This window comes from Cryptotermes secundus, unplaced genomic scaffold (assembly GCF_002891405.2).
Source record: "Cryptotermes secundus unplaced genomic scaffold, Csec_1.0 scaffold1116, whole genome shotgun sequence".
Classification (NCBI taxonomy): domain Eukaryota; kingdom Metazoa; phylum Arthropoda; class Insecta; order Blattodea; family Kalotermitidae; genus Cryptotermes; species Cryptotermes secundus.
Window position 1 is genome coordinate 322,443 of NW_019738890.1, and position 15,979 is coordinate 338,421.

The following is a 15,979-nucleotide window of genomic DNA, read 5'->3' on the forward strand; positions in this document are numbered from 1 at the left end:
ATACAACCTCAAGCTGACATCTCCCATCTTCGGGATGAATTAACAAGGAGGAGCTTAACATTTTACATCAAATGTTTTAAATTTTTAAGAAGTTTTTAAATATTTAAATATTTTAACATTGACGTTTTAACTTGAGGGCAGTTTCGGATGGAAGGTGAGAACTGATAGTGCACTCAACTATCCTAGCAAGTGTTGTGCTTTTACACGTCGACATATCGTAGCAGTGTCCACACAACAAACATAAATGTGTACATCATAAACAACGACAGTGTTTTCATAATTGTAGTAAGTGCCTCTGATGATGGTTGTGTCAAACCGAAAAATGTAAGGCAGAAGTGATAAAGAAGTGACCTATAAATTGTTACACTCGACGGACTTTTTATTAACTTTGTGTGTAATTTCTCTCTTGAAAGCAGTCACAACACAGCAATTAATTATATATGTATGTAGTTTCAAGAAGCTGTAATCCATTTCCTCACCAGATTGGACATATACACATAAATGGAGGCACAAGTCAAAGAGAAATCAAAATTAAATAATAACGTACACATAGCAACGGACCTCCAAGCACCATAACCGTCTGTGTACACAACATGTCCGCATAAGCACCACCACATAGTATTACGATTACAACTACTCACTTTGAAAATATAATTATATGTACAGCTCTCAACTGTATTTTAATTATGTAACTAGTTCATTTTAAGACTTTTACTTTTATTTTAACTTTATATTATATTATTTTATATTACTGTATACTATTTGGAAAATCTAATACTAAATCGTCAAAGGTACTTAGAACACTGCCTGTATTTGGATTTCCTTTTAGGGGTATTATTGTGGCTGAAAAAAAATTGGGGGAAATACTTTTTGATTTGCCTTTGTAATTGTACACATGATGAATTTTGAAAGCCATGTGCATTTCACAGATTGGTGTGAGCCTGTCAAACTTTCCAACAGCATGAAGAACTCTGTTCTACAAGTGCTGTAGTATCAAGAGGTGAGTGTCCACTACATACTCCCAGCTGTAACACATATAAACCATCATTGACCTAATCAGGGTTTTATAAAGAGTAAGTTTAATATTAATACTGTCACGTATTGAGGTAATGCAACAAGAAATTACGGGTTCCGGATTAGACGAAGATGTTTATAGGACAACTACTCATTTACACTCACAATTACAATTACTCTCATATAATGCCCTTTCAGATGAAGCAACCTGATTAGTTGGTTGTCTCTCATGTTTCCTCTTCAACGATTATACTCTTGCACCGCTATTCTCAGTGGAGTGGCTTTGCTCTTAGTTCTTCTTTTACCTCTCATTGAATCTGAACTGCTCTGTCCTCAAGTCAAAGTCAAAGTCACATTGCGACTGACGGTCAGTCAGTAAGTTTTGGTGCCGAGCCCCATCTGGAGCTCATGACCAGATATTTATTACTGTTTGACAGTTACGGTCTTGTTTCTGTGGGGCACCATCCCTGAAGAAAGGACGGGTCTGTTGTTTGTATGTGGTGCTGGCCCCTGCCAGGGCAGTCTTTCTTGGGTCCGAGTCCCTTAGTACTCGCAACCATATTTTACTGTCTGATTTGAGACTTCCCTTTTTGTCGCCTCCTACAACTCACAGGGTCACGGTGAAGGTATTCGACCCCGCCTCCACACAGCTGCACTTTGTCCTGTGTTCCATCTGGTCTCTTATATCCTACACTCGGACAGGATAGACGACACCTTGTCACACCCTGCAGTTTCACGGTTTCTGTTACAATGGCTGCTAGCACCTTATAACAGTGGGAATCCACTGTTAGGGTTTCTTTTCCAAGGCAACGTCTCTGTTGTCTAGGCAGTTTCTTAGGTAGTCACCTTTCCATGTATTTGTTGCTGCTGAAGTAGGCGTTCCCATTGCAGCTGTTGCGCAGGGATGAGCATCATATAGTCCAGCCTTTAGGCAGCATGCCACATTACAATTATTGTTTCTGGACATTATCCAATATCCTGTTTTTCTCATTTAACCCGTTGCCGTGGTTCGTCGTGTATGTTTCGTCAGGGATTTAAATCGTCTGGGGGGGTTCGACGTGTATGTTTCGTCCAGCTGCACACGTATGTTATAACGCCCATAATAATTGATGGTTTTGCTGTAGATTGTTAGATTTTTCACTGGCCTGTTGTCAGGAGGACTGTATTTAATGACACACGCGTTTAAGAGCGCTAAGTCGTCGTTACATATGCCTGTCTTGCAGCAACGTTCCTGTGGCTATTGCGAGCTGTTTCTGTTATGAATGATGTGTTTTCTTTGCTCTGAAGCTATAAACACCAGAGACTGATATGTGCTGGTGTTTATAATATCATATTGCCCTGAGCTGGCTATTCAATTGGAATTCTTAGAAGAGGGATGTACAAAAGTTTATGCCTGCAAAATCGATTGCTTTCGCACAGTACATAGCACCCATTTCTTAGAAAAACGCCACAATTTAAGGCAGAACACTGTGGTCACCCCCTGAGACGATACGGATGTGTGTGGGGGAGGGAAAAGAACTCATTCCTTCGCTCATTATCGCTCCAGTTGACTCCATTTTATCGTACTGACCTTGGTGGTCGTTTCGAGGGATGACCATAAATATTTTTTTGAGCCAGCTAAGCTCTACTTTCGTTCACTACATACCAGACAGTTCTTAGAATAACTTCATGAATTCTGTGGTCACCCCTACGACATCTCCTGCCGCCAAAATGGATGGAATATCAAAGGCATAGCAACAACCCCTTGTTATGATAACTCGTAACGTTGAATTTACTACAGCTGACCTGGCAACTAAACGGGTCACGGAAAGACATTTCCTTGAAGTATACCCCTCACGGGTAAGAAGGCAAGGCCGCACATATGTGTGGTTAAAAAAAAGGGCCAAAAAAAATACACAATATTGGAGCGGAGAATGGTGAACGTGGGGCACCGTTGGGTTATACGAATGCTTCAAGGCCTTCCTTCTACTAAACCAACTGCCTCCATTACCGAGATACAGGGCGCTCATATTATAAGGTAAGGTTATAAAACCACCATTTAAGATCATTTTAGTGAAAGTTTCATCCTTCAAGGCGTACCATTCACTGCTGAAATACTAAACAACCTGCTTCCATGGCCGAGATACAGGGCGCCCATATTATAAGGTAAGGTTATAAAACCACCATTTAAGATCATTTTAGTGAAAGTTTCATGTTCCTATCTCATAGAATTTAAGAACAATGATGAATAAATAATTTTCGAGCAAAATTTAAATGGCCGGCTGAATATATTACCGCAGGAGCCGCGGCCGCGGAATTTAAATGACCACGTCAAAGGGTTAAAACATGCAATGTTTGAGGGACCAGAATCTGCCACTTTCTTGAGGTGAACCCTACTCAGGTGGGCCCAATCAACTGACCTAGTCCCTATCTCTGGACCAGGAAAATGTCCAGAAACACAATAACTGTATTAATTTACCATTACCACTACGTTTAAATATTATTTAACATTAATGCTTAAGCGCTTACTTTTGAATGGGGAATAGTCTATGTATTGCGACCTGAGCTTTGACTCCAGTCCCTTCGATATGGAGTCTCCACATCATCCTCCTACTGAAGATGACACCAAGATACATAACATTACCTACAAAGGGGATGTTCCTCCATTTAGCTATAGTATGTGCTCAGGGACTCTTGTCCTCTAGAGAAATAGATTGCCTGAATTTCCCTTCATTGATATTCATGTTCCAGTACTCAAACTTTTCTTCATGGTCCTCGCTAGATAGCCTCGCATGGATTGCACAGAAAGCACCGTGTCCAACAGTTGTTTACTGAGCTGCTGCCTACTAATGGCCGTCACTTCTCGCTCCCTTACTCTGGCTCTCAGCCGTCATGTTATGATATTGTATTATTTGCTTGACAATTACCTTCAAGTCATAAAAAGAAACCTTTCCAGCTGTACAATTTTCCTGCCACAAAATTCGCAGTCCACATAAAAACACAGTACCACAGTCCTTTTTAAATTATACCGGCACAGATTACTTGCGAATGTTGGAATCTGATTTACAAACTCTCTTACCTGTACACAATTTCCAAAGAACTTTCATACTTCTCGAAAACACGCCAAATGGCATTAGTACGCAGCTTATTAAATTCGTTTATTGCTTCACCATAGTCTTGAGGGTTGTCAGTTGTGCTATAGGAAGATGAAATTAAATTTTTTAATGGTTTTACAATATCTACTTCTGAAGGCTTCTTCAGTGGTACTGCCAATACTTCCGCCATTTCCAGACTCTTCTTAATACAAGACACAACCTAGATCACCTAGATGACTTACACGACCTAGACCCAGACTTTTTACAATACACTCAACTCACGTAACCTCTTTCACCGCCTTTTATTGGCGATGACGGTCGTTATGGTCGTTACTGTCGTTACCGCGGTGGTTACTGTAGTTACTGGGCAGTACTGAAAAATGACGTCACATCCTGTCACCGTACGACACATAAACTCGCTTTCCTGGAAGATAACTGAAATAGGAAGGTGCTGAAACCCAAGTTTATACTCGTTCGTAAGCTTCGTAAGAATGTTGGTTAACCTGTTGTACTAATTACAGAATCTATAAGACGAGGCTCCGGAAATCGTGTATGTTGTGTAAATTGCAGGATTGCGGGAATGAGTAGGTTGGTAATATTTTTAGTAGAAGTGTCTGAAGGCATCATCCTTAGTTGATTACCAGAAAATTCGAAGTGACCCGTGATATCTTTGCAGCTTACTTCTCACTACGTACGTGTAAGTAAGTAGTGCATTTTATTGGGTCACCTGTATATATTCGAAGTGTAATTCAATAGGATATATTTATATTAAAACAACTGAACATAGTGCACTTTTATGTACTGTGCATTAATTTGCCCCAAATAATGAAGATCGGATGAACGTGTATTACACATTTGTCTATAAAACTTATGGGGGTATTTTGTACTTCAAGTAGCTTATAAAAACATAAAATTAAGGTTTACGTTGTAGATAGATTTTGTCGTGTTAAGTCGTTGACTGTCGTGAATTTGTGTTTGATTTCAGGATTGGACAGTGAAATTAGCCATGACATTAATTGAGGGAGTGGGAGATGAAGTAACTCAATTTTTTGCGCTTGTTGTTGTTGTATTGGTTGGACTGATTGCATGGTGGTCAACCAGAATTGCTGACCAACCTCTGATACGCACCGTTTTGATTCTTGAGCGGAGATCAAGACATCGTGTTTCTGTGGAGCAACCTCAAGTACCAGCTACAGCGAGCTCTTCGCTTGAGAACGGTATTGACACTGGCCAGCTTGAACCCCTGGGATCCAATGATGAAAATCAACAGGAAATAGCTGGTGGTGCTGCTTGTCAGATATGTAACAAAGAAACTGGTAATATTTCATCACCACCAGCTGCTGCCAGCAGTCCACATAACCTGAATGGTGATGAAACCTGGGAACTACATGAAAGCAGCAATGGAACTGTAAATGAGAGGCGCCAGTCTAGTTCATCTCCAGTATCAGTCCCAGGGAATGGTAACAATTTTGCAGAAAGTGGCAGCCATGTAGATGTTCCATCTTTCAATTCAGCTGCAAATGGTACACATTCCTGTCTTCTTCGAAGCAGGCGTTTAGCTTTCTTCCAGAGCAGACAGGCAACCCTGTTGGATTCTCCTGTCACTGATGGACCAGTACTTTCAACATCTAGCTCAGCTGACAGTGATAACATTGATACTGCTAATAGTATAAATAATGAACAAGGGCCCACATTCATTTCGTCAGACACTAATGATGATTTACCAACGACGGGGAGTATTCGAATACGACTTAAATATCTTAACGATGATCAGAAATTAGTGGAAGGAAGGCTGCATGAACAACTTGGAGATTTTAAGAGGTAGGGACTTTATTTTCTTTAAGTAGATTTTGATTAATATGTTTGCTATAAGACTTGAAACTTTTGATTTGGTTTATCCTGGTCCGTCACACCAGCAATAGTATAAAAGATTGTCACCTCCATACAGTGTGATTGATGTTAACACTGAATTCATCTTTACTCTTTTAAGTTCGTCCTCGTTTTTATGTTGAAAATTAAGCAATATTGATTGAATTTGAAGCTAAATGTTATAATACGATTTTTTCTATCATGTTAGAAAGCTTATCAAATGTACATATATGGTATGTATTCCAACATTTAAGTCTTACCTCATTCAAAGTTGCAATGGATGACAGTCAACATGCGGAGATTCTTGAAAGTGAGAGAGCGCCTACTGTCCGACAGCATGATATTGTACTTGGAGAAACTCCTTTCCACATCTGCAGACACAATGGGAGCGTACTTGAAGTGTACCAAATCACTAGGAGTAAGATCCTCTTCAATACTGAAAGTGCTGAAGGAGTCTCCTGACAGAATTTGAGAAATGCTGCATAATGTTTCTTAACCTGAGTTTTTATCCAGAACACTTTTCATTTTTCTTGACACCATTTTACAATGTCCCCCGACACTTTCTCCAAATCATTGGCTATTTTTTCACCAGAGTGAGTGAATCTTCTAGCGTTGCTCCTTTCTCCTGTAAGAATTCAATTTCTTTCGACAGGGAATTGAAATGTGCCTTTATGAAGGCCAGCTGTCCTTCCATTTCGCTGCACGAGAACTGTTCCTGAGTAGCTTCAATTGTTCTTGCATCCTCCGTCTTCATTGAATCTACAGTGTTTTTCACTACCTGAAAATGGTCGCAATAGCAAATTGCAGCATCAATCCACGTTCCCCACCTTGTAATGACGGGTTCCGGGGGCAGTGAACACCAGGAGCCATGGACTTCAAATGCATTTTACGGGGTGGAGCCTTGATGAAAATCTTCTTCGTCCTCGTCACGAGAACATCCACTTGAGGAAATTTTGATCTCACTTCCTCCATCACTCTATGCAGTACATGTACTAGGCAAGTAACATGCACCAATTTCATATAAAACGACTTTATTGACTTGCCTGCTTTTACAGTATATGAGGCCATATACCCTCTGGCCACAGTAGAAACATCGACCTGTCGAAGAGTTTACAAATTGTGGAATGATTAACGGATTGTAGCACCTCACACTTAAGCAGAAACACTTCACCTGGCCCGCCAATTTCCAAGGTTCCAACGATGACGTTTGCCATGCAGCGAGCCTCTGTATCGCAGGTTTCATCAGTGGAAACGAAAATCTTCTTCCCATGCACTTTATTCTTAATCATTTCCAGGATATTGTTGTAGCACTGGGAAAGGTAGTTCTTCCTGAGTGTGGATTCATCCAGGATGGAAAGACCACAGTTTACTTCCAGAAAAATTTTCAGTTTTCCATTGTTCAGGGCCCAAAACGGAATATTTGCGGACGCCAGAGCATCACACAGATCTCTGAAAAAAATCTGATGACTTATTTCCACCTCCAGATGAACACACTTGCAGTAACATTTGCACAGGTTTCTTTTTGTTCGACATTTGCACTGCTTGTACATGCTTTTCACGGCCAATATGTTGTTGTACCCATGAATCTCTTTTCTGCCACTACTTTCGTGTCACACATCTTGCAGTATAAAATGTCACCATCAGTTGAAAATATATCATCTCCAAACTCAGCTATAAATTGCTTTAAATGACACGATTTAGTTGGCTTTGCTTTTGGCATCGTGATAAAATTAATCACTCTAGCGCAACACAGAACTGAACTTTATCACCGAGAACCTTTCGTCAACTGTATCTTTATCTGAACGGTCAAGGGCGAGGAACTGAAGACAGAAGGAGTTTTATTGAACAACAGTGTCATATGAAGCAAGAGATTCCGACTAGAAATATGTGTAACTAAGCAAATTGCTTTGTACAAAGAGCCGCAGTGTGAATAGTCTTCGCCGTCCCCTGTTTTATGATATGTATTGTCAGCACTTCTGGGAAACGAATGGAAAGGACGGGCCAGGATTACAACCTATTATTGTATACAATGGCCTTTGTAGAGAGCGCTTAGGAGAAAGAGAAAGAATACTTTGCTTCCATATTATCACATTTCAGAAAACATATGAAGAAAAATTCCCTAAAATGTCCAAAAATGACAAGAAATACCCATAAAAGCCCCAAAATTTACCAAAAAATTACCTATAAAATTTACATTTCTGTAACCAGCGGCTCATATCTGAGCTTTATATATTTAAGAGCATCACATAGGATACAAAGAAAAAAGATGACATCATCAAACTCCAGGCCCTGCTAATCACATTGTAACAATAGTTTCCGCATATATTGATATGTCCTTCTGAAGATGGTCGCTCCGACCGGAACATTATGTCAAGGATGAAAGATTAAAAAGGAGAAAAAACATCAGTCACACTGGACAGATTTAATAATCTTTTATACTTGAAACTTTCGTGGCAACTACACATTATAACATCTGCCAGAGCAACTGTGTCAGTTCATAGTTGAAGTACATGGCATATTTTAATGGCAGAAGGAAACTTGGCAGCACTGTTCCATACTCTGCTTTGTATGAGGAACCTGCACTATCTTTGAATGTGTAGATTCCAGTTTATACAGGGTGTTTCACGACTTCAGGGCATAACTGCAGGAGGTGATTTCCTAGGTCTTTGTGATCAAAAAAGTTCATATAAACATGTGTCCAATTTTGGATGGTTACGGAGTTATGAGCATTTTAAACTCAGAATAGAAGGTAACGATCACTGACAATAAACGGAACAAAATAATAAACCAGCATAATACATGATACATTTAAAGTATGAATGTAAAGTTAACTTCGTGAAATTACCTTTAATTTGAATTGATTGGTGCTTATAGCTGATTTTCGAAAATGTCACTGCCGGCCGCAACACAGGCTGCCGCTCAGTTGTGAACTGTGCCGGACATACCAACCCACCCCCTCTCAAGTGTCGAGATAACGAGAACGCTCTGTCTGTAGCTGGCTAAAAATAGCAACCTGCCAGCTGACAGACACGGTTCATATGAGGGCCTGTACGGGAATGAAAAAATGGTCATAACTCCGTAACCGTCCAAAATCGGACACATGTTTATTTGAACTTTTTTGATCACAGAGACCTAGGAAATCACCTCCTGCAGTTATGCCCTATCATGAAACACTCTGTATATTGGTGGTGTTTTAATTTTGTGTAGTGACTATATTATGCCAACTTTAGTGGATAGATGGTGTCACATGGTCAGCGCAACGAATCTCCACAGCCATTAATTTCGGTTTTCAAGAGTTCCTGGGTACAGATCCAGAGGTGCTGGGTTCAGTTCCCGGCACTACCAGATTTTCTGAGAAGTAGTGGTTCTGGAACAGGGTCCAGTCAGCCTCGTGAGGACAATTGAGGAGCTATTTCAAGCTCAGTAGTGGCTCCGGTCTAGCAAACCGAGATTAACGGCTGTGGGGATCCGTTGCCCTGACCATGCAATACCCTCTATCTGCAAAAGTTGGCACTAACTTTGCTGACAAGTGGTGGTCGCTCAGTCGGTATAGTTCACTTGTGGACTATAGGCCATGGATTTTATAGTTTTATATGCCATATTGTTTCGTGATGTTTGAATATGATTTGGTCACCTAGAATAATGTTATATTAGCGGCTTCTAATAAACCTGAAAATATATTTAAAGTTGTGCATATTTATGTTAAGAGTATATTTTATGAGTCTGATTTGATCCAGGAATGTGAGTCAGAATAGCTTGGTCAGTATAGCAACAGGGTATGGGCTGGATGGCCAGGATTCAATTCCTGGCAGGGTAAGACATTTCTCTTCTCTGCAGAATCCAGGGGGCTTTGGAGCCCACCTGGCCTCCTGTACAACGGGTACCTGGGGAGATTTTCCCAGCAGTAAAGATGCTAGAGTGTGAAGCTGACCATTCACCTCCATCCAGTGCTTAGGTCAAGAATGGTGGAGCTATACCTGCGCTCTCCAGTATGTCTTCGTGACATACTGTTTAATTAGTTAAGCCCAGGGACAGCTTTACTTTTATCTTTATGTAGGAGTCCCACAGCAGTGATTTCCATGAATATGTACCATCAAAGATTAATGTGACAATTCACTTGTTTTCATCTTTGTCTGGCATGTATATAAGTAAGTAATATTTCATGAATATACATGCATTATGCAGCAACAAGAAACACATGAACTAATAAATAATGCAGTTTGATAGTGTTTTTTCATAATACTAATGAACAGCAATCATTATGGGTGTGTCATAAAAAGGAGCACTGTATATAACCGTGTGTTACATTCATTATATTTAGAAATTTTACCTAGATGAAAGACTAGGGATGTGCATGAAAAATATATAGTGACTTCCTCATGCAGAATTTGTTTCTTTCAAAAATAATGTCTTTCAGGCGTCACTTTGGCCTTGAGCTTGATGCTGACAAACTGGTTCGTCTCATCTTTAATGGTCAGGTACTGCAGAGTGACAGTGAGACCTTGCAAGGCTATGGGTTGTTTGACAACTGTGTAGTTCATTGTCTTGTGCACCAGCAGCGCTCTGGGTCAGTGAATCGGGCTGGTTCCGCTGAGAATGCGTCAACACGTGATTCAGCAACGAACTCCAATGTCGCAGCAGATGCAGCTCCCCACAGGGACTGGGACTTAGGAAACATTCTATTTGCTTCTTTGAGTGTCTTCTTGGGTCTTGCCTGGTACTGTCGCTACCAATATGTCCAGCTGTTTAATGCCACTACTACAGTTGCCCTTGTAGGTCTTACAGGAATCCTTATTGTGTCTCTGGTTGGGATCTACCTACCAGATCAAGATGGTATCAGGCAATGAACATTAGCATTATGTTGTTAAATCCACTTTTCTTATTTGTTAGCAGATTGAAAGAGGTATTGTTCCAGTATTGAATCTCTTGTAGTTTTCTGTGTGTCTGCATTCCCTAACAGTACATACATTAAATGAAACATCCTTATTGGAGTATATAAATTATATTAATACTGATATACAGGTACATTACTTTTGCCTTTAATAACATTACATTATTTCATAAATCAGAAGTCATTTTATAGCGAAACCAACAGATATAAAGTCCAGTGTTAATTCAGTACTTGGGAAGTTACTTCTCTTTTGAAAGTTACAACTTGACCCATCTCCATGTGCTTGTGGAAGAAGTTTCTTTAACACTTCTTCAAAAGTGAATGCTGTGAATGGATTATCAAATATATGCCTTCTGTTTTCCTTTAACAACCTTTAAAAATATACACTGCATAAACTATTGCTGTAAAAATTGTGAATCACATCATTTCTTTCCATGGTAAAACATGAAACAAATTTTTAAATTCTGCATAGAGCATGAGTATGGCAATACTGAGAGTAATCACATGGTATAATTTCTTAACCATCTACTGAGGGTGGCCTGGTCAAATTACATGTCTTTTTTCTGCTCGTTGTTTTAATAGGAAGATCTTATGTGTTAAAGTGCAAAGCAAAATTCTGATGTAATTAAATAAGATTGTTAGGTGAAAATGTGTAAATGTAGGTATATATATGAATTTGTTCTTTAAAATTTTAATTTTTAAATCATTTTTCATCAGTGATATTGAAATTTGAAATGCTTCAATATTGTCCATGAGGGTAACATGTTCTGCATTACTGTGCTATCTTCATGCAGTATTGTTTAGAAATAAATTTCTTGTGTCTATATGCATCTAATGCCTGCCAAAGTACTAAAATATTCCATATGTAAAATTTGTAAAGTAGAAAATAAAATAATATTTGTAAATACTAATAGTCATTAGTGACTTTTTTTGGTTTGCAGATTGTCCTTATGTGTTTGTTTCTCTGTCTCTCTCTCCAACCCCTCCCCAGTGCTTTGTCAGCAGCATTGATCATACAAGACTGAATGAGAGGATGGTTGAATAATCAATTGGTAAAGGATGTGGAATGAAGCATCTCTGGTAATTTTATGGCACTAGTCCATTATTTGCCTGGACTTGCAAAGACTTATCAAAGTAACTAGTCTGTGAGCCAAGATTTGGATCATATACCACCTAAATGAAAAGAAGGTAGCTACCATATAGTTTTCAGAGAAATGTTTTCACGATGGAATATGATTTATGTACAACTGTGAGCCATGTTATATCGACTTTATTGTGAACATTAATCATGTTATTTATATTATCACGTGTGAGTGACTGTAGATGGGATTTGGATTGGTAATTATTAGTGCCCGGATGTTTATGCGCTAAAAACACTTAAAATATACCCTAAAAAGCGGGAAAATATGCACCAAAAATAAAACAATAGGCACTTAAGAAACAGGTCACTTTATTCAGACTCACCTATTTACATGTATCATTAACTGCAGAAAGTAGCATCACAATAGGCAACTAGAAGTCTTTCAATGTTTTTTGGAGACAAACTATGTCTCTTGTTCGTCAAAATGAGTTCATAGGCTGAGAATGATCTTTCTACAGTTCTTTGGACAGTATTTATACACTGGCGTCGAAGGTTCGGAACATTCATTTGGCAAAGGTACCCTAATTCCACTCAAGTACTGACTGACTGAATCTTTTTTAGTCCTGGGTTCGAAGTCAGCACAATTTCTAACTTTCATTTAATCATCTCTCCAATTTCGCCTGGAGCGGAATTCAGTGAACAAGTTGCTTTCTGAACGAGTTGAAGTGAGTCATGATGGAGTGAACCACAAGATTCTGAGCTCTCAATGGCTTTTGAAATTCACACCTTGATAAACAGTATCACATCCAAACACCACTTTTGCTTCAAGGACAAATGCATACTCATCTTAAAGTTTTGCAACCACTTCTTTTACTTGACTGAAATTCTCCTGATAAAATGAAACTGCGGATAACCGTGTCCCCCACCTAGTTAGGACAGGTTCAGGTGGCAGAGGAACCTGAGGTAGGCAATCTGTAGAACTGGACACGGCTTTTGGAAGCAGTTTTTTTTTCCCACTTGCAATTAAATTGTTAACAGCTGGAAACTGTGTGCATATTTTTCTGCAGTATGGTGTAATCTGTGCTCTAAACAGGTTACATGTATAAGATTTGGATAAAATACTTGTAAGGCCTTTGCTGCTTTCAACATATAGGAAGCTCCATCTGTGAGTAACACAAGCACCTTACAACAATTATTCTCAATTTCAGATAGCCATAGTAGTAGCAGAAAATCATATACAAATCTTGTTATTGTGCTATGGTTGGTTTTCTCTAGTACTTTGCAAGCAAGAAGATGAGGTTTGTCGGGTTCGTCTGGATGTAACTTACCAACTACGAAATTTGTTATGTATCGGACACATAAATTGGTTGCCTCATCCATCGATATCCAGACACAGTTCCCTCCGATGTCAGAAAGTACACAATATTTTTCCAGAAATGATCGCACAACTGGATTGCTTAATTTGTTCCATAGAATGTTGCTGCAAACTAAAGCCTCACAAAGATCGGCTGAAAATGTATTAACAGAGGACTTGGGTTGGACCTGTGTAAGTAGTAGTTGTGGTGTGCTGTTCTTCTTCCCCTTCTTTGCCATAATATGTGCAGTCGTTCTTGAGCGTTGTTCAAGTTGAAATTTCTTTTTACATTTTACTTCCTTTGCGCAAACTTGACAGTACATGACGACACCGTCTGTTGAATAGTCACTATTACCAGACACCCACCGAATTTTTAAATATCTACTGCACTTTTCTTTAGGCATTGTCAGTACACGAACACTTTTTTGATGCAGAATATTAAAGAAAAGAATAACACATTAACTGAAGAGACTTCTCTCGAGACCAACCCTCTGATGCTACTGTCTGCTGTGGTGGTCAATGGAATGCAGGAAAATCCCACCCCCTCCCTTTTGAAATAGCCAAGCTACCTGCTTGTATTGTAAGTTGTAAAAGTGCCGTTACTCAGAGAGTTGAAAATAGCAACTGGCAAGTGATGTCAAAACAAAGGAAAAACCGATTTTGTTAAGAGAATATTGATGAAAAGAGTTAGTTAATACATAACATTGGCATGTCAAACCAAAATAGATTCCATAAGCACCCTCTTTATGCCTCAAATAATACCAATAAGATGATTAAGATTATATATGCAGAAATATGCTCTTACATTTAGAATATGCAATAACGACCAAAAACCCTCAAAATATACATTTGCACATGCACATATGCATTTTCAAAAAATCCGGGCCCTAGTGATCTCTCAAGACTTCACTGTCCCAGCCAGTACACAGGCCACCCGTGACAGAGAGAGCGGCATGATGCTACTTGTTCTCAGTAAATATGTTTCGCTTTTGTGGAACAGCCTGTTGGCGTGAACCCTGACATATGACACGAACTTCCAGCAGTGCGAGCCGTGTAATGCGAGGTCAAGTCACCGCCAGATAACCTGCATTTGTCTACAAACCAGTGTAATTCCCGTTGAAACTTCAGCGGAAAATCCATGCTTTTGTTAACTGTCTACAGGGAGAGAGAATTTAATGATAAAGTGTCCGCACAAAGACTGTACCACAATAGTTACACGCCTGCTTGTGGTCTCAGGATATCTGGGCAATTGACAATGATGTTTAGCGTTTGCGCACGTTTCGTCTCCTGGGAGGGAGATAGGGGTTCCATACGATTTTCTTTTTGGATCTGCATTCTCTTTCCTCTACCTTTCCATTTTCTCCTCCTAACCCTTTTTATTTGTCCGCCCTGTAGTAGTCTTGTCCTCCTCTCTCTCTTTCTCTTTACAGTAATGCAGTTTAGGCAAATTCATGCTGATCACAGTGACCATGCAGACGAAGGCAAGAACATTCTTCGTCCGCTCGATTACTGGAGCTGTGGGTTCCAGTCCCACTGAAGGCGAGGATGTCTGTATTGTGTGCGTTTATTCTGTTTGTGTTGTTCCGTGTATAGGTTGAGGCCTTGCGACGCGCTGCTCCTCATCCGAGGAGTCCTACTCACCGTGTATAGGATTAAGAAACTGAAAAAATGGCCAAGGCCCAACAGGGCTGTAGAGCCATAGGTAGATAGATAAATGTTGCTCAAAGACTAACAATTGTAGATATGGAAGTACAGTAAATCCTCGATCAAATTAAATTCGGATTTAATGACAAAATTCTTCGGTACTTCCGCTAACAGTCTGGCTGATATGTCGTGTTATGTCTATGTACTTGGCCAGTCGTGCTATGATAGGAATGCATGTCTGGTACATAGATTGTTCTTTCGCAGATTAAGTTTGTGTTCTGCTGTGTTTGGTTTGTTCTGAGTTATAACTGATTTCTTTTAATCAATACATTTCTCTCGTCGTATCTGTTCCTCATTACAACTTCCTTGAAGCATTTCTTTTTCACCGGAACCTTTTGCTCGGTCAAGATCTTTGTCGCTCATGTTGCTGGAAATGTATCTGGACACATGAGCAATTCGTTACACCGTTCCACTAAGAAGTTCCTCATTTTCATGCATATTTCAGCAGGCCAGTTATGAAACATTGCATCACTGAGATTTGCAATAACTTCTGATAAGGCCAGGTAGTCTGTGGCCATGTCATGGATAATGCAGGCAAAACCCTCAATATTAGTGACGGTAGGAGGTAATGCCAGGATCTTCGCTAAAGCTTTCTTAAAAGAATCTCATCTGATGTGGTGGAGTATGCTGAATACTTCACTGCGTAGCTCCTCTGTCACTGGTCCTTCTTCGCTGGTGCTGTTTTGCTCCCACTGTTCAAGTTCCTATTCGTCACCGTTAGTATGTTCGAGATTTGTATCACATCATATCATATCTTTATTGCATTCAAAGATGGATCATTGGTATGAGGCCACAAGATATAAAAATTGTCACAGAATATATTACGTGCATCAAGCAGAACGACATACAATTCATAATATATGCAACAAGCCATCATAAAATAAATGTTGTCAGTTACGTATGCAATACCTGTAATTAAAATAAATCTACAAGAACATAAAACCAAATAGAGAACTATATAATAAAAGAGTATACCAAAACAACTCAGTCAA

At 39.5% G+C, this 15,979-nt stretch overlaps 2 protein-coding genes across 5 annotated transcripts in view; one reads left to right on the forward strand and one right to left on the reverse strand.

Moving 5' to 3' along the window:
• Positions 1-4,420, reverse strand: part of LOC111871306 (programmed cell death 6-interacting protein) — a 29,105-nt gene extending 24,685 nt beyond the window's left edge. Inside the window, exon 1 of the mRNA XM_023864311.2 lies at positions 4,073-4,420. Within this exon, the coding sequence (XP_023720079.1) occupies positions 4,073-4,278 (206 nt within the window). The 5' untranslated portion in view covers positions 4,279-4,420. The remainder of the gene's footprint in view (positions 1-4,072) is intronic.
• Positions 4,421-4,520: 100 nt separating this feature from the next.
• Positions 4,521-11,765, forward strand: LOC111871307 (transmembrane and ubiquitin-like domain-containing protein 1). Of its 4 annotated transcripts, XM_023864314.1 has the most exons (4): positions 4,521-4,793; positions 5,040-5,041; positions 5,074-5,909; positions 10,375-11,765. In XM_023864314.1, the coding sequence occupies exons 3-4, from the start codon at positions 5,095-5,097 to the stop codon at positions 10,802-10,804; spliced, it is 1,245 nt and encodes a 414-aa protein (XP_023720082.1). In that variant the 5' UTR covers positions 4,521-4,793; positions 5,040-5,041; positions 5,074-5,094; the 3' UTR covers positions 10,805-11,765. The 4 variants fall into 4 exon arrangements, with proteins under 4 accessions (XP_023720082.1, XP_023720081.1, XP_023720080.1 ...); XM_023864313.1 differs by lacking the exon at positions 5,040-5,041 and having other exon boundaries at positions 4,521-4,789; XM_023864312.1 differs by lacking the exon at positions 5,040-5,041 and having other exon boundaries at positions 4,521-4,785.
• Positions 11,766-15,979: the final 4,214 nt, after the last annotated feature.